The 19,161-nt window shown below is 46.0% G+C and overlaps 1 protein-coding gene across 1 annotated transcript in view; it reads right to left on the bottom strand.

The window, feature by feature from the left end:
* Positions 1-19,161, bottom strand: part of SCN11A (sodium voltage-gated channel alpha subunit 11) — a 94,875-nt gene that overhangs the window by 47,567 nt on the left and 28,147 nt on the right. The window contains exons 8-14 of the mRNA XM_042955574.1: positions 18,393-18,456; positions 12,846-12,987; positions 12,083-12,280; positions 11,075-11,248; positions 7,862-7,991; positions 6,304-6,542; positions 2,014-2,196 (exon numbers count right to left, since the gene is read on the bottom strand). Coding sequence (XP_042811508.1) covers positions 2,014-2,196; positions 6,304-6,542; positions 7,862-7,991; positions 11,075-11,248; positions 12,083-12,280; positions 12,846-12,987; positions 18,393-18,456 — 1,130 coding nt within the window. The remainder of the gene's footprint in view (positions 1-2,013; positions 2,197-6,303; positions 6,543-7,861; positions 7,992-11,074; positions 11,249-12,082; positions 12,281-12,845; positions 12,988-18,392; positions 18,457-19,161) is intronic.

The following is a 19,161-nucleotide window of genomic DNA, read 5'->3' as shown; positions in this document are numbered from 1 at the left end:
ACATTTAAAAAGTTAAAAAAAATAAAAATGGAAATATTCTACAGAGAACAAACTAAGGGTTGCTGGAGGGGAAGTGGGTAGGGGGATAGGCTAGATGGGTGATGGGTTTTAAGGAGGGCACTTGTTGGGATGGGCACTGGGATATATGCAAGTGATGAATCACTAAATTCTACTCCTGAAACCAATATACACTCTATGTTAACTAACTAGAATTTAAATAAATTTAAAAAAAGAAATATTTTGTTCTGATTTTTGTTAAATGATACTTTGGAGTCATGATGGTGGAATTAAGCATATGTGTCTGTTGCATAAAATGAAATGTTTTGGAATTCTATACTATAGAATACTATAGAATACTATACCCAGAGTCAAAAAAGTCTGGCCCAAGGACCAAATCCAGCCAATGCCTGTTTTGGTATGGCCTAAGGGCTTAGAATATTTTACATTTTTAAATGGTTAGACAATAATCAAAAGAAGGGTATTTCATCACACATGAGAAATGTATGAAGTTCAAATGTCCACGCCTATAAATAAAAGTCTATTGGAACACAGTCACGCCCATTTCTTCTCGAATGTCTATGGCTACTTCTGTGCTATAACAGCAGAGTTGAATGATTTCAACACAGACCACATAGCCTATAATGCTGAAAATATTTACCATCTGGCCTTTTACAGAAAAAAAACTGCTAACTCCTGCTTTACATAATTCAGGTCACAAGTCTGAATCTAAACTGTCTAACAGTGATGAGAGTAATATGACATTTTGTACCCAGGAGAGAAAAAGCAATCAGCTACTCAAAACACACACACTTTTTCCAAAAAGAACATTTTTTCCCTGGAACCTTATAGACCCTGTAGGAGACAACGTGGCAACTACGTTCATAGGTCATTTCCTACATTAACTTCCAATGTAAACCAATGGGTGTCATTCCAAAGTACAATCCTATCAACTATTTGGGAGAAACATTTCAGGTCAGTAAGACTTATGGCCCAAGAGAAGGATCAGCGCTGTGTCCCCAGAGGGTAGATGGGGGAAATCACGGTTCTGTTCTCATATAGACAACTCCAGAGTCCCTCCCGTCAGAGCATGGCTGTAATAAGCCTAAACAATCATAAAGCAAATGTAACTTTGCTCACCTGAGCACCAATAAAACTTCAGGAGAGCAGCCTAAAACGATGCATGAGTTTGGGCAGTGTGATCGCCTAACATATCCCAAGTATAAAATGTACACCTTCTGTAACTGGGACAACTGTCTTACTCCTGGAAATCTCATCCCTGCCAAAATAAAAAGCAAATCTCTGGAAGGGGACAAAAGGCCACCTTTTCTGGCTTCCTGCTTCCCCTGTTAGATGTGGTCTCTCTGTAGCTTTCTATCCATACTTCTCATGGGGTCTGTCACGTTCTCTACTTTGCCTCACGGTCATTTCTGGCCCTGCCTTGTCTCGTCTCTAGATGCCAGACTCCTTGAAGACAGTACTTGTCCTCCCCTTTCAGCCCTCCTTCGGGTCAGCTCCTATCAGGTGCCTCTGCAAAGGTCACCAGCATGCCTCCATGGGCAGTAGACGGAGGGCCGAGATGACAGCATGGGAATGTGGCACTGGAAGCCGTGAGGTGGAACCTCGTGCCTGTCAGTCTTCACCCCCCCCCCTTGGTGAGCCCAGATGTGAGGGTGCCTGGCTCAGAGCTCAGGGGTGGGTGGTGGGGAAGAGATGGAGGGAGGGGTGGTACGCTAATCAAGGAGCACAATCCTGACACCAGAAGACACAACACTGCACCTGCTTGCCTAAACCATCATCTTGGGAGTGGGGAGGTAGGGGTTCAGCTGGGAGGAGACCCCCGCGGACTCCCAAGAATATGCAAATCCTGGGTGGCAGGAGGAGCGCAGTTTTGAGTCTCTGGTTAAGGCAAGAGGAGTTCAAGTTGAGTGCAAAATAGCCACTGAACTCACTCAAGACTCTCGTCAACCCTGGCAGCTAAGGCATTTCAGTAAAATACAACAGTAAGTGCCTTACCACTCTTAAGGAATGGAAAAACAGAGGACTTTGTTTTCCTACAACCACACTGTTCATCACATCTGCAAAACTCAGAAGAGCGACGATGCTGTCAAAAATGTTCCAGCCTCGGCGGAAGTAGTTGTAGGGATCGAGCGCGATGATTTTTAGGCACATTTCTGCCATGAAAATGCCAGTGAAAACCTGCAGTGAGACAGGGAAGAATGAGAAAAGGGAGCTACTGCTCCTTGAAGATACAGTTCTAAGAATGGTCCAAGGGAATTGCAGAAGTCAGGAAGAAATACAGTGCATTTTGATTTACTTGGCTCCTCTCCCCCCATTCCTCTCCCCATAGTGCCCATTCCAGTGTTCCCAAGCTCGCGGACATCGGCATGGAGAATAAATATTATTTCCCATTCAGCTGAAAATAAGGCAGAGTGATAGAAAATGTCAAGCGATCCCTCCTCTAAGTTCCTTTAAAATGTCAACGAAAGTTCCAAAATGGGGGAGGTGGGGAGTACACGGCAGCTCTGAAAACTGAAGATAAATATCCTCCATAAAGCCGAACCCAGGAGGAGTTCACCCAACCACTTTGATCAGAAAAAGACTTAAAAGGGGCCCAGAGCAGAGACTTGAAAAAACACTGCCGGGAACAGGAAACATCTTTGAGCAACTCAATATGGAGGCTTGGCCTCTATGATGAATACCATGGGCTAAACCCCGCATTGGTCATGGTTGAAAGGAGGAGAAGTGAGTTGGCGTATAATCCTAAACATTAACTCGCAGAATGCAGGGTTCCTTATTCCAGAACAAAATACCGGAGAATCAAAAAGAAAGGCAAGAGCTACAGAAAGCGCGAAACGATGTGATTTCCACGGGCACAAATATATGTTTTTGGTTTTGTCTTTGAAAATTAGATAAATACAGGCTGAAAAACACTGCAGTGTTGAATGAGCGGCAGCCAAATTCTACATCATCTATCATCTACATCTTTGCAGACGAGAAAACAAAGCATTTCTTCATAGCAAATAGCACATTTTCTCTCACACATACACAAATAAATAGATAATGAGAAGACAATAGTATGAAATAATATGAAATATGAAAACAATAGCATGAAATAAGTGATAATAGTATGAAACAATAGTATGAAATAAGGTAATATAAAAAGGTTGTCAGCTATAGGACTCTACAGCTTTGGAAAAGAAAAAGAAACACCCCAGAAATGATTTTTAAACGTCCTTATTAAAAGTAACAGATGATCCATTTTTATAAATAATTTGATGACGTACTATTTACCTTTAAAAATCCCTAAAATAAAGTGACACAAGTTAAAAAAAAAAGGGGGGGGAGGGGGGAATAAGCAAAGATAAATCCAAGATAGGCAAATAGAAATCAAGGGGGCAAGGGGCGCCTGGGTGGCTCAGTCGGTTAAGTGGCCGACCTCGGCTCAGGTCATGATCTCGCGGTCCGTGAGTTCGAGCCCCGCGTCGGGCTCTGTGCTGACCGCTCAGAGCCTGGAGCCTGTTTCAGATTCTGTGTCTCCCTCTCTCTGACCCTCCCCCGTTCATGCTCTGTCTCTCTCTGTCTCAAAAATAAATAAACGTTAAAAAAAAATTAAAAAAAAAAAAAGAAATCAAGGGGGCAAAACCAAAAACCAAAAAACCCAAAGCTCGTATCAGTCTTTTCCCTTTAAATATTTCTATCTACTTCTGCCCAAAGCTGCGACCAGAGTCTGAAAGCACGCAGTGTTACCTGTTCTAGTTAATTGTGCTGGACTGATCTCTGTTCCCTTTTGAGCTCCTCCTCCCCGTCCTGTCCCCTTCAGGCTTAAGCTGTCTAGCCCTACAGCAACCCTACATGCCTTGGGACCATGGGTTTTGCAAGCCCACTCAACTGCTACTCATGGCTTTTCGGGAGCTCAACGTACTCCCCTGATTTAAGCTGTCCCAAAGCCTAGAGAGTCCATTTTCAAGTCCAGTCCCACAGAACCTCCACAGGCCAGTTAAAGCCTCGCCCACCCATTGGAGGAGGGAGGCTTGGATGTGTTCCTGGGAACTCAGGGCTCCAAAGCCTCCTTCCACCGCTGCTACGGGGGCACAGATGAGGTGACTACCACCCTCGTATCGTGTGCCTAGGGAACGGGGCTCAGGGGATGGAAGCACAGGCTATGTGGCCAGCAATGCAGGTTTCGTGTCAATTTTCAGGGGCCCGGGGTGCAGCCTCTGCCTGTGAACTCAGACACCAACAATGTCCCTGGGCCTCCTTCTATACCACTTCTGGGGAGAGTGAAGAAGAATGTCACTTAATTATCCAACTTCTGACTGCAAAATGCAGCTTCACCTCAACACCCAGAACGTCTAATCAGTGGGAAATCTGAGAGGGTGGCTTTTGTCATTTCCCACACTTGGATCAGAAAATGAAGGGATGGACAGACAGGCCACCTTTGTAACTGGAAAGCCCTGTCTAGGGGCATGACTTTGGGTTCTTTGGGTTATTCTCTGGAACTAATCTAATAACTCCATCCACCAGGAGGTGATGAAGGATGGCTCTGCTGACTCCGTTGAGCCGGGAACCAATGGTCTCCTGGGCACAGCTTTCTGTCTCCAAGGGAAATAACACTGTCAGCCCATGTCTGGGATACGTCAGCAGGAGATAGGTGAATACGCTGGCCTAGAGCCCAGAAGACACCAGCCTATTAGAAGGGACCATGTGTGTTAGGCTCATCGAGCAGCATGAAATCTGATCTGACCCACACACACCCACAAGGGCACTTCCACCCAAGGGCAGTTTGGGGAAAGAAACTTAAATGCAGACTGTATGGAGAGCCTCCTTGGTCCTGCACTGTGGTCCCACTGGATCCCTGCTCCTCCTGAGGGGCCCTGGAACTGAGGGTGACAGTTACCTAAACCTGATGCATGGAAGCAGCTCTGTGAACCAACTTCTGATTCAATAGGCATAGCGGGTTCCGATCAGCGTAAAATAATTAATTAAAAAACACATACGTACATATTGCCTAGAAATCCTCTGCCATGCTAAAAAATGATCATCTTTGCTAACAGGACCATAGGAAATAAGTTTCTGCTTTGTATTCCCCTCATTTTTAAAATTTTCCTTAGTTTTAAAATTTAAAAAAAGCATGCATTACTTTTTTAAGTTGGAAAAATGAAATAAAACTTTAAGAATAAATGGCTACAATTTGCAACTATGTAGATGGAACTAGCGGGTATTATGCTAGGCGAAATTAGTCAGAGAAAGACAAATATCATCTGACTTCACTCATATGAGGAATTTAAGATACAAAAAAGATGAGCATAAGGGAAGGGAAGCAAAAATAATATAAAAACAAGGAGGGGGACAAAACATAAGAGATGCTTCAATATAGAGAACAAACAGAGGGTTGCTGGAGGGGTTGTGGGAGGGGGGATGGGCTAAATGGGTCAGGGGCATTAAGGAATCTACTCCTGAAATCATTGTTGCACCATATGCTAACTAACTTGGATGTAAATTAAACAATAAATAAATTTTTTAAAAAAAAGAATAAATGGCTACATACTCTGGTTAAGATTTTTAGCCTATTCACTCATTAGCTAATTAGGATAGAACGTTCAGAGGGTAATTTGCTATTTCTGATATTTAGGAGACTAATTAATCCTCGGGAAAAATGCCTTCTCCGGGAACAATAAATTGAGCAGTTCATGAAACGTCTGCTCTCCTACCTTAATTTTCCCAATTTAACTTGGATTAGATACATCTAACGAGAAACATACTGAAGCAGGCTCAAGTCGGGAGCCCCACCCCACCTTCATAAGCATTGTACTTCATAAGCTTTGCACATAAGCATAAGCTTTCCCTCCTGGGAAAGCAAGCCTCCCACAGCCTCCACGCCCTGACCCACCTTTCCAGGGGGAATAATAACTAGTAATGGCAGTCACATTATTTTGTGACAAATGATGCCATCAGCATCACTGGGGACCATGAGACACATTACCAAGGGTCTCTGGACATCATTAAGGTTTTCTTGCCCCCAAGATCGTGCCAAATAGCTGACCTTTTAAGATGTCTGCTGCCTTCTGGCTTACCACTGGATGGCTAAAGAGATGCCTTGGCATACCAGAGGGCCAACACAGGGGCCGTGGAAAATTACCAAACGAGTAAAAACAAAATTCTAACAGTTGCATTTGCCCTCGACTCTACTTAAGGGGACCAGGGACCTAGGCTAGGTTAGGCCACTTACAAAATGTTTAGACTTTGAAAGAGTTATAAGTCACAGTTTGGAATATTTGGATATTTTAAAAAGCCTAAAGTTACCAAATTCCCTGTATACAACATATACTCAAAACTCTGGTCCATTTTGTAATGCTCCAAGGCCAAGAAGACAGTGTTGATTACGATGCAGATGGTGATGACCAGCTCAGTAAAGGGGTCGGTCATCACGACTCGCAGGGCCTTCTTAATGCACAGCCACTGGGGGCTGCAGTTCCACACGAGGTATCTGGACGCCACGTTTCCCCCACACGGGAGGCAAGGCTCCTGTGATTTCTCTTGCTCTGGAGAAGGAGAATGGGAGAGCAGTTGAGTAGTTAGCTATGAATCCATCTGGCCGCCGTTTGCCTGAGTGCATTCCACTCTCTTCCCCCCCTCTTCCCTACGGTCTCTCGTGAACAACACGATCAGCCAAGAGGGGCGCTGACGGGTACAGCCAGAAAGGTTTGCCGTATACAACTTCCCTGTGGTATAGCCGTGTACATCCAGTCTTTTTTTTTTTTTTTTCAACGTTTTTTTTTTATTTTTTTTATTTTATTTTTGGGACAGAGAGAGACAGAGCATGAACTGGGGAGGGGCAGAGAGAGACGGAGACACAGAATGGGAAACATCTGAGCCATCAGCCCAGAGCCCGACGCGGGGCTCGAACTCACGGACCGCGAGATCGTGACCTGGCTGAAGTCGGACGCTTAACCGACTGCGCCACCCAGGTGCCCCACATCCAGTCTTTATACTTGTGTTGAGCATCTGGGAGCTGAGCCGCACCGTTAGAGATACAGATGGGGAAGTCAACACTCACAGGCTGTGAACCCATGAGAGGGAAAGGTATAAGCTCAAATTATGTTCATTCAAGGCAGACCACGGTGACAGCTGTACCAGAGGCACACAGAGCTACCAGGGCTCAGAGGAAGGCCAGGTATTCAGGCAGGGGCATCTTTTGTTTTGAAGCAAAAGGTACTCTATCAGCAGGTTGAATTCAGGCCACAAGGCCACTGTACCCCTGATTTCCGATTTCCCTGGCACCATTTCAAGGGACTCATACAAGCCAAATGAAGCGATGCAATAGGGCTCAAAAGTGCTAAGGACGAATCTGACCCCGTCCCTGTAAGGACTTGGGTCCTGACTTTGAACACCAACCCCTCAGTTGGGGGTCCTGGTTACCTGCTGTTGATGAGGTCCGTCAGATGATTCCAGCCTACCTACACAGGTCTTCCACTTTGCATGCCAGATTCCTAACTCTAACTTCCATGACAACCGTCACCTTCTGGAAACTTCTGTGTCGTCTCTTCTTTGGTCACTGTCATTGCCACTGCGACCCCCTGTGACTGCCTGGCCTGATCAGGGTGGGTAAGGGCGGGGGTCTTGTCTGTACTCTTGGTCCTAAATGCCAAAGCTAGCCAGTTCCCACCAATACCCAAGGGCCAACTCAGGGTGGGCCTGCTTCCGCAAGCCACTTGGCTCCCATGCTCCAAAGAGGCGCAAGAAGTCACTCTGCAGGAAGCAGAAGGGGCTACAGAGGGCTTCTGGGGGAGATGGAAAGAAGGAAAATGGAGGGACGTCACTGCAGTTGGGCTGTCCCTGGGGCCAGGAGGGCAGAGCTTACCCTGCATGGTGATGGTGAGGATGCTGACGGCACTCAGGGCCCTCTGCCTTTGGAAGGGGTCCCCGTGCTCATCACAGAAATCCACTGACAGATTCTGGGACAGCCGTTTGGTTTGCTCTAGGATGTGTGGCTGTAAGAGAAGGAAGGCACGGTAGACCTTCAAAGGGAAGGGACTGCCCCTCCTCAAAAGGTCACAAGCTACTCTGTTTGAACGCCACATGCCTGGAAAAGACTTAGTACCTTATATAGCTCTGCTCCCTTGCATCTCACGGCAGGATGAAGGTTCAGCTTTCCTGTTTCAGATTTCATAACTAAAATACAGGGTGGCATTCATACTTTTCAATGTATGCAAATTTCCCGGATCCTAACTACGGAAATGTTTCTTTCTCTGTGATTTATTCATTGTCAACAAAGAGCAAACAAAATTTTACGAAAACGAAGGAGCAATAAACGGTTCAGGACACAAAAGCAATAAAAAGTCAAAATTAGAAATAATGTTTTTGAGTGGCAGGGCAGGAGTGGGGGGATAGATACATTTAGAAGGGTGGATCGGGGCCAGGTTAGAATGGCTGCCTAAATGGATTTTGAAACAGTCAGTAACTAAAAAGAACAGCCAAAATAAATATGACAAAGTCTATATCCTAAACCTCAAGCATTCTCTCAGGCCGTGCTTGGGGGCCCGACTCTCGCCTTACCTACAATTCTAAGGTCTCTGGACACGACAGTACATAAATCTTCAGCTACCTAGATGACTTATTTCCCCAAAGTTCTGACCAACCGTGGCCCCAGAGGGAACTATTTTATTTTAGTTAAGTTTATTCATTTATTTTGAGAGAGAAAGCATGAGTTGGGGAGGGGCAGAGAGAGGAGAGAGAGAGAATCCCAAGCAGGCTTCACGCTGTCAGCACGGAGCCCCATGCGGGGTTCAAACCGTGAGATCATGACCTGAGTTGAAGTCAGATGCTTAACTGACTGAGCCACCCAGGTGCCCCCGTGATAAGCTATTTTAAAGGCAACCTGTAGTCTTTCTATAGCTATTTCCTATTTTGGCTTAGGGAAAAGACACTTTTTATTAGCTGTCTGCTCTTGGTCTATTGTTTTGTGAAATGAGAAAAAAAACCCTTCAAAATATTAAAAAATATTTGCAGGCTCTTCAATATGCTATGGTCTGACATTAGAGAAGCCTCTAAACTGAAAGATGGGTCCCTGTCCCTCCATCAGAGAAATGCACACAGCAATGGATGAGGTCTGTCCACCTACTTCTGTAAAGGCCCCCGACCTCCTTTCCCCACCTCCCCTCAGGCATGCACCCTCCCTTGCGACCACTTCACCTCTTCCTCCCATCTCAGAAAAGTGGCTCTCGCCATTATTCCCTGACCTGTATCTTCAACATTTTCCTCTCCTCCGATTTCTCTCTCCACAATTAAAACATGTTCAAACATCCCCCACCACACTGATAAAGATAGGGTTTTTCTCTACCCCTCATAGCTTCATATCCACTTGGCCTACAAAATATCCCTGCTAGGATGCCCCACAGGCATTTCAAGCTTGCCACACCCAAAACTGAGCTCGCCATCCTTCCCTCCCCCAGGACAAGCTCCTTTCCGGTCTCGGTAAACTACCGTCCATCAAGTTGGCTACCCAAGCAGTCAACCTGGCATCTTCCCCCTCTCTGCATCTATCTAGTCAAGTGCCAAATTTTCTCTTCTGGAAATCACTGTACCATTATTGTCTCTTCATCCTCCTGCCCTCACCACAGTTTAAGCCCCTGTCTCCTCTTACTTGGATTGCCGCCACAGCTTCTCAACTGGTTCCCTCCAGTCTCGTCCTGCTCTGGTCCGGTCTCTTCAGTGCATCTAGGATTTCAAAACTGTCGACCTGGTCAAGTCACTCTTTTGTTTAAAACCTTTCACGGGCGCCCGGGGGGCTCAGTCGGTTGAGTGTCCAACTTTGGCTCAGGTCATGATCTCATGGTTCATGAGTTCAAGCCCCGTATCGTACCAGGCTCTCTGCTGTCGGCTCAGAGCCTGGAGCTGCTTTGGATTCTGTGTCTCCCTCTCTCTCTGCCCCTCTCCTGCTCGCATTCTGTCTCTTTCTCTATCTCAAAAATAAATAAGTATTTAAAAAAACAAACAAACAGCTTTCAATACTGCTTAGCCCTTGGTCCCTGAGTAAAGGGTGAGCCCCTCAGCTTGGTTTCGAGGCCTTTTGTGATGACCCCATCCTACCGCTATAGCCTCTTGCCAGGCCGTCTCCAGCCTCATACACACATGCACGTGCACACACACACTCACAAGTGTTCTACGAGGTCACATTCTCCCGCTCTCCTTTGCCTCCAGGCCTTTGTGTGTGCCGCTCCCTCTACCTGTGGTGCTCCATTCACTTTTTACCCAGGGATGAAACATTAATTCATCCTTTGGGCACGGATGCTTTTTTCCTCTGGGAACTCTTCTGATCCATGGCTCTTCTCCCACCCCCCACCCCCCCAAGTCATAGATGCTGCCGTTGGCTGGATCTGTATGTCCCCGGGTCCTCCCTGAGGGCTTTCTCTGGCGACCTGACCACCCTCTGCCCTAATGAACACAAAGTCAGAAATGCAGGAAAATGACTGTCACCTGAATCCAGCAGTCTGGAACCAATGATGGACCAAAGTCGGTGTATAAATACTCTAGTGCCCTCACTCCACGGAGATTAAACTCCAAGTACCTTCAGTGGTAACCAGCTTCATGACGAACCTTAGTTGGCCACTTTACCTTCCATGTAACCCTTCTTCTCACTCCTCTTGGTGCCTCTTGGGATCACTTCCCAAATAATCTACCTGCACTTTAACGTCTCAGGGTTTGCTTCGCCAGGAACCCCTACTAAGACATGGCTTCTCCTCTGTTCTCCCATATGTGATCATCATGTCAGCTGTCATACTAAACAATAACTGCCTCCTTGTTCGTGGGTCTTCATCGTTAGTTGTCTGTTTCAGACATCTCACAGAGCCCTCGTACCTACCCCAGTGCCACGTGGCTGGTAAACCCTGTCAACACTTCAAATAGATGTTTGTAAAGAGATGGGTAGTTGAACAGATGCATGCATGGATGTGGGAAAGTATGTGCAAATGGATGAATGACTGAATGAATGAGTGAATCCCTTCAATTAGGCTGACAACTTGACCTGTCCCCCTAACGGTGCTATAGGATCATCAATCCCTGGGCCGAGACTTGCCTTTTTCGTGGAATCTTCATCAGAATCTGATTCTGGAGGCTGGTCTTTCCCAGAGTCTCTCAAAAAAAAGGACTTTCGTTTCCTACTACCAAATAGCTTTCTCTTCTTTGGGGAAAAAGATGATGCCTCAAGGGAATTAAGCGAACTTCTGTCAATTCCCATGGCAACGAGAGCCTTAGAAAGTGAACAAAAGCAATTAATAAACAGATTATACCTCCCCATAAAACACTGCAAATGACCTGACCTTCGTGAGCGTTCTCTCCTCCCTCCTGGAGGCGTCCACCCACTTAGATTGCTCATCGCCGACTGGGAATATGCTAGCTTTGTTATTATTTACCAGAAGGACATATCCTGTTTATTTATCCACAGAGACTGCAGCCTCAAAGGCAAGGTTAATGCTTTCGTGCCTCTATCGCTAAACCGTAGCACGGCACTCTATCGTGTCTGTGCCTGATGATGCCGGTATGAAGCACGGTGGGGCCTCCCTCTGACAAATCTCCGTGGAGGACGAGAAAGAGAACAAAACACGTTCCTGAAGTCTTAGAGTTGGAAAAATGTAAAGACGCCAAGAAACAATGAGAATGGCCTGTAAATATGACGGGAATTTCAAGAAGGGAGCGGTAATCACGGCTATTGTGTCTAGAACACCATTGTACTTTCCCCAAGCCTCGGCAAGCAAAGGCCCTGAATACAAGCATCTCCGGGTTCCCATAAACAAGCCTGGAGCCCAGCCTTAATGTACATAGATGTATATTTTATCCTCTAGCCCCGGTTTGGGGTCTGTCGTACAAGGCCTGGGTCTCAGAAGACCGAGGATTTCCTGCTCTCGAGAGCTCTGTGCCTGGACAGCTCAGTAAGAACAGCAGCAGAGCCAGTCTTCAAGGGGCTTAAATTCTCCAAAAAGCATAGTAGAGAAGGCTCTGAGCCCCGGCCTAAGGCTCAAGGCTTCGTGACCTCTGCAGTCCACCCCCTAAGCAGACCCCACTGTCTGACGCTGTGTGTCCCTACCTCCTTTTCCTCCTTCAGCAGCCGCTGGGCTTCCTGGAACATCTTCTCCTTGGCCTCGGTCTCGGCAGCTACGTTTCTGTTCTGCTCCTCGTAAGCCATGGTGACAACAGCCAGGGTTAAGTTAATCAGGTAGAAGGAGCCCAGGAAGATGACCACCACGAAGAAGAAGACTGAGAAAAGCCCTGAGGTACGCAAGGTCTGCAAAGGACACAGCACACGCTTGCGTCTGAAGCCTTGTTCCACAGGAGGTGACCGTCACCTCAAGGAGACACAGCACAGTGGCAAGCGGCCCGCCCCCAGCACCGGTTGGCTGAGCCGCCCACAGCAGCATCATGGATAGCCTCCCATTCCTGGGGGGCTCCTGCTGCCCATCAGTGAGGAGAGGCCGGCCCTGAACTCCCATGTGGGTCTCGGAACTTTATGATGACTTTCTCAAGGGTATTTGCATTTTAGAATTGAAAAGGCAGGAGAGAAAGGAATGCTTCCTGAAAACCCCAGCATGGGTAGCAGAACCGCAGGCTGCAGGGAATCTGGAGAGGGGCAGCATTTCTAGGAAAAGGAGGCACTTTTTTGGCGTTTCTAACGGAATAGCTGAAGTAGAACCTAACAGTACAACTGCTGAGGACGGAGAGCAGATGACAATGGCGGGGAGTGGATGGCAAGTTATGAATAAACGACAGAAATGTCGATGAGTGATGGAGGGGGAGGGAGGGAGGGGGGAGAGGGAGCGGAGGGGGAGGGGGAGGGAGGGTAATTAGATAACCTGTTGATAAAGCTTCTCCCAGGAATCTTGGGTTATCAGCCGAAACATGGACAGAAAAGACCAGCCAAAGTTGTCAAAATTGGTATAATTATAGTCGGGATTCCTTTTGGTGTGGTTGCACTGAAACTGTTCAGAACAGGCACTAGATGGAAACAAAGGAACAGAGGAGGAATTACATTCCAGGCCAGCTTCGCTCCTGCCTCCCGCCCATCCTGGCCAACGCACCTGCTCTTCTGGGGACCACGGCTCCCATTGGAAAGCCCTAGAGCTTTTGTCGAGTGACTGTGCCCCAGCTGCCAAGCTTCCCAGCCCGCACCTTACTGTGGGCACTCACTGGCTCTTTTCAACTGGATTGATTAGTAAGTTCATATCAGCAGGTTTTTTCTTTTCATTAAAAATGGAGTGCGGGGACACAGTGAACAATTAGTGGTAATAGATATGAAATCTCCCTCTCTCCTCAGACCCTCAGTCCCACTTCCTAGAAGTAACAGCTTAACAGTGACTTCTATAACTTTCCACCAGTTTTCTACAAAGAGAAGCACGTATGTACCCGTATACACCTTTTACAATACATTTATGGGAGCGTTCTTTGACCGCTCTCTTGCGCCTTGTTTTTTTTCATGGAACAAGATAGCACGGAGGCCTTTCCACCTGACCATACAGGGAAATATCTCATTTCTTTTCGTGCCTTACAGCACGATGATTTTTTTAACTGCTGTGCTAATGGTGAAGATTTATGCTTCGGTTGTTAAGTCTTTTTGGTCTCACAAACATTTGGGTTTTACTTTACAAACAGTGGATATCGTGTACATGGGTCTTTGCCCACGTCATCAGAGCACACATCACTAAGTGCATCTATCAGATAATACTAAGGGTACATACTTTCTTCATTTTTGATAAGTACAGCATTTTGATCGAAGGAATACATGCATACAGTTTAAAAGCCATGTGGTACCCAAAGACTTGTAATTAAGACCTTTATCACCACTCTTTAACCACCATTTACATACCCCAAAGTCAACAACTTTCAACTCGTTTATGTCCGTACCTCTAAAGATAATGTTTATGCCGATATCTCTCAATTTTAGTCCTTGGTGATTAAGTTGCTGCTCTGAGGGTTAGCTCCCCAATATCCTATCCCACTCCATCACCACTTACATCCCTCTTTCCAGAAAAGTACCGCGGCCTTGGTTGATGGCTCTCCCCAGTCAGATCCATTTTTTGTTGGCTCTTGTGTGCTGCTTTTTCCAAGTTGTATTTCTTCATTTTTCTGGAACAAATCTCAAGTGGCTTCTTAAGAAGACTGGGTGATCTTTGCCTATGTGAGTATACTTTTATCCTGCCTTCACAGTTGATAGTTTGGTCAGAAGTAGAATTCTGGTTTGAAAATAATTTTTCCTTAGAAATATGAAGGCATTGTGCAGTGGTTATCCTGTGTCGCTGTTGAGAATTCTGATGTCATTTTGATTTTTGTTCCTTTGTGGGTAACCTTTTTCTCTTTATTTTAAGATCTTGACTCCTAAAGGTTCTGAAATGCCACAATAACGCCCTTGGCATGGCCTTTCTTCATTCACGGTGTTGGGCACTTTATGGGACACGGAGGGACAGAGAGACGTGCATCCTCAAGCTGAGGAAAATTCTTTGTATTGTTGCATTGCTAATTTTCTCCCTTTTGTTTTTTCTGTACTCTGTTTCAGAAATTTCTATTTAGTCGAAAGTTGGAATTTCTGGATTGATACTTATTCTCATATTTTCTGTCTCTGTTGTTGCTACTTTCTGGGGAGTATTTCCTCAACTTAATCTTTAAAAAAAATTTTTTTTAATGTATTTATTTTAGAGAGAGAGAGAGAGAGCGCGCGCGTGCACACGTGCGCACAGATGGGGGAGGGGCACAAAGATACAGAGGATCTGAATTGGGCTCTGTGCTGAGAGCAGAGAACCCAGTGTAGGGCTCGAACTCACAAACCATGGAATCATGACCTGAGCCAAAGTTGGACGCTTAACCGACTAAGCCACCCAGGTGCCCCTCCTCAACTTAATCTTTTAATTCTATTATTGAGTTTTTGGAATCATGTTACAAAAAAACCTTGTGTTCACTGTTCCTTTTTTTAATGTTTATATTAAAAATTTTAATATAATAATAAAATAAATAATAATTTAACAATTACATAAATAATATTTAAAATTTTTAATGTTTATATTTATTTTTGAGACAGAGAGAGACAGAGCATTGACTGGGGGAGGGGCAGAGAGAGAGGGAGACACAGAATGTGAAGCAGGCTCCAGGCTCCGAGCTGTCAGCACAGAGCCCGACGCGGGGCTGAACTCACAAACTGGAGATCATGACCTGAGCCGAAGTCGGACGCTCAACCGACTGAGCCACCCAGACAGCCCTGTTCCTTTTTCATAATGAGCTATTTTTGTTTTTATGTATATAATAGCTCTTTTAATTTCACTGAGGACCCTATTTGAGGTTTTAAAAGTCCTTGTTGGTTCTCTCTAAACTGTTGTTTTGTCCGCAGCTCTTATGGCCTGAATGTTTGGGTCCTCCTGAAATTTGTACCTTGCAGTTGTTATCTTCAGTGGGATACTGTTTGGAGGTGGGGCCTGTGGGTGGTGATTAGAGCAGGAGAGTGGAACCCTCATGATGGGATTTGTACCCTCATAAAAGAGACCCCAGAGAGCTCTCTCACCCCCTTTCTGCCATGCAAGGACACAGCAGAGAAGACTGCCACCTACAATCTGGAAGAGACCCCCACTAGAACCCAACCAAGCTGGTGCCCTCATCTTGAACTTCCAGCCTCCAGAGCTGTGAGAAATAAATTCCTGTTGTCGATAAGTCACTCCGTCTACTGTATTTTATTATAGCTGCCTGAACTATGACAATGATCATTTTTCCCATTTCTTTATGTCGGCCCCTTTATGCCAAAGGCTTTCTTCAGATACCTGGTAAGCCTGGGCTGTTCAGTCACATTTAATCAGAGGTCCTGACAAATTGATTGGGAGTTTGCTTGGTGGGCAGAATAGGACTCGGTGAGGGGTAGACTTGGCGTTAGGGTGACTCAGAAGGAAGACATCCATTGTGCCCCTTTCTCAGACCTCAGCGAAACCCTACTGTTCAATTCACAAATCTTGCTCTTTCTGTCTCCTAAATGCCTTTGGAACTCATCCATCCATTTCTCATCATCTCTACCGCACTGCTTCGTGACTCTCACCTGTATCAACGTAGTCTCCTAAGTGGCTGCCTCATCTACTCCATGCATCCATTCTCCATGTAGCAGCCACAGGGACCTTTATAAACCCCTAACCTGGTCAGGTCTTGTTTCCTTTGTGATCAAAGTAAAAACCCTAGGCACTGACGGGCTACCAGACCCTGCAGAGTTAGTTCCCGTCTCCTGCCCCTCTGCCCAACAAGCTGCTGGGTTTCTTCTTACTCCCCCTGACCACTTGCCCTCAGGCGCAGAGCCTTCCCTGTTACTTTTCTACTGAATGGACTTGTTCACACTATCTCCTCACCTACCAGAACCTCCTACTCATGCTTCAGAACCAGCCGGATGGTCTTCAGGGCACGAGGCAGCGAGGAAAGGCTGAAGACCAGGCCTGGGCCCTGGGCAGAAGGAGACCTGCCTAGGAAGGTGACCTGAGACCTGCCATCTCCTTGGAAACTACTGTGCTATGATCAATGCAGAAGATCATGTACTAAGAGTTGGTCTATCAAACACCTGGGGCACCTGGGTGGCTCAGTCGGTTGGGCGTCCGACTTCGGCTCAGGTCACGATCTCGTGGTCCATGGGTTCAAGCCCCGATTGGGTTCTGTGCTGACAGCTCAGAGCCTGGAGCCTGTTTCAGATTCTGTGTCACCCTCTCCCTCTGCCCCTTCCCTGCTCACGCTCTGTCTGTCTCTGAGAAATGAATAAACCTTAAAAAACAAAATAAAAAAAAAACACAACGCCTGAGCTTTGAGACTACACCTAGACTAGAGAACTAAGACCGGCATACAAGCTTAGAGAGACGAAGACACAATAAAGACCATTTAGAAGCCAAGGCTGCGGTATCTGTGTGTCCAGGTGGCCCAACCCCCCTTGGATTTTGCCCATAGTAACTGTACCTGCCCTGCGTGGGGTCAAGGAAGCACTGTACGTTACAGTGTCTGTCTCCTCATTAAACGAAAGCACTGTGGGTGCAGTGTCCTGCCGGGGATCCTTTCAGAAAGCTCAATAAACTTTGTATTAGATTAAAGCCTATGGCGTCTTGTGGGCTTGGCTGAGTCTGAACCTGTGACAGTCCCACGTGGTATTGCAGGATGCTTCTCTCATGTTATAGACAGGGTTATATCCCCTGTTATTTCTCTCAGTATCTACACATCTCTCTTAAAACACTCATCATACTTTCAAAGAGTCAAACACATTTTCTCTCGTTCCTGCGAGAGGCCAGCTTCCAGAGGAATATGCTCCCTGGTTCGCACTTGCAGTCTTTGGGCTTAGCACAGAGCTTGGCATGCTGCTGGCCTTTGATACTTATCTGTTACTGGGGCGCAAATTTAGCCTATTTTATGAGAAGGATTTGCGTATTATCTTAATTTGAAATATGCTCATTAGGGGCGCCTGGGTGGCTTGGTTGGTTGGGCGTCCGACTTCAGCTCAGGTCATGATTTCACGGCCTGTGAGTTCGAGCCCCGCATCGGGCTCTGTGCTGACCATTCAGAGCCTGCAGCCTGTTTCAGATTCTGTGTCTCCCTCTCTCTCTGACCCTCCCCCATTCATGCTTTGTCTCTCTCTGTCTCAAAAATAAATAAACGTTGAAATATGCTCATTAAATCACCCGGAATTGAATTTCTCACCACAAGAGAGCACCGAGGCCCTGGAAGAAAGAAGGGTATCCCCAAAGGGCCAGAGAGCTACGAGCGGCCTGTGAACACACATAAAACCGTGTATGAAATTAGAGGCTTTGGTGATCAACACGTGAGCACCTGAGAAAGACGTTCAGATAGCCTTGCATCAGGACCATGCCATTGAACAGAAAATAAGGATTCCATGAGGTTCTCAGTCATAACCTTCTTCCTAACCTTTGAAAGTCCTGAATACTCACTCCATAAAGTCAAAATACTACATTCTCAGTAGGTTTCTTCAGCTACTAATTCAACCTAACTTTGGGGAGGAAGGGAAGCTGCTGTAAACACTTGGAAATAATTATTATATTAATTTTTAAAATTATGTTACATTATTTTTTTATTTTTAAACTATATGAAATTAATTGAATTATATTAAATTCATGTTTAAATGAATATCGTAGCAATTACAGTAAGTTTATTGTTTTATTACTAATTTTAAAAATAATTGATTTTATTTTTATTAATTACAATGGTGAGTTGTTAATAACTTAATAATGCATGTCGAAACTTGCGTAGATGCGTGCAATAATCGGGACTGTTTGTCAACTGCCATCACTGCCTCCACGAGTCATTAGATGAAGACCGTTTGCAACAGCACCCCAAAAGGTACACAAGTGATCTGCTTGGGAGAAAAAAGGAGAGTGTGAACCTCTTACCTTTCACCCATCCAGCTGCCACATATTCTGAATTCAGTGGAATCTTTCTTTTCAAAGCAATGGTCTGAAAAGGAAAGAATCATAAATTCAGATTTAAAAGCAAAACCTGAAAGGAAAGACAACAGCCAATGTGCCAGGTTTGCTTGAAACCAATGGTTTGGAATCCTCTAAAATGATCGAAGTGGGCAGCCAGAGAAGAAGCAGACAGTAAGCCCTCAGGAAGGAGCAAGAGAAAAGGAAGGAAAGGAAGAAGGAAGAAGGACGAGGAGGAAGCAGGGACACCACCATGCCCCCCTGGCCTCTCAGTGCATAAAACTGAACCAGAGACCAGGCCCTGGGGGAAGCTGGACACAGACGCAACCCACGAGAAGTTAAATAAACCAAGACAGACATGGAAACGGGGTAGCCATGTGAGATCCAGGACATGGGAAATTGCTGGAGGGTCGACCTCAGTGTGGAGAGGGTGCAGCAGAAAAAGAAGTGATATCGGGGCTCCTGGGTGGCTTAGTCGGTTGAGTGTCTGACTTTGGCTCAGCTCTTGGTCTCATGGTTTGTGAGTTCAAGCCCCACAGTGGTCTCTGTGCAGACAGCTCAGAGCCTGGAGCCTGCTCCAGATTCTGTGTCTCCTCTCTCTACCCTCCCCTGCTCACGCTCAGTCTCTCTCTCTCTCTCTCTCTCTCCCTCCATCTCCCTCTCCTTCTCCCTCCCTCTCTCTTTCTCAAATTAAAAAAAAAAAAAAAGCAAAACATGACACAGAGTGGACAGATCC

Source organism: Panthera leo, chromosome C2 (assembly GCF_018350215.1).
Source record: "Panthera leo isolate Ple1 chromosome C2, P.leo_Ple1_pat1.1, whole genome shotgun sequence".
Taxonomy (NCBI): domain Eukaryota; kingdom Metazoa; phylum Chordata; class Mammalia; order Carnivora; family Felidae; genus Panthera; species Panthera leo.
The sequence above is the reverse complement of the archived record's forward strand: the minus strand, read 5'-3'. Positions and strand labels throughout refer to the sequence as shown.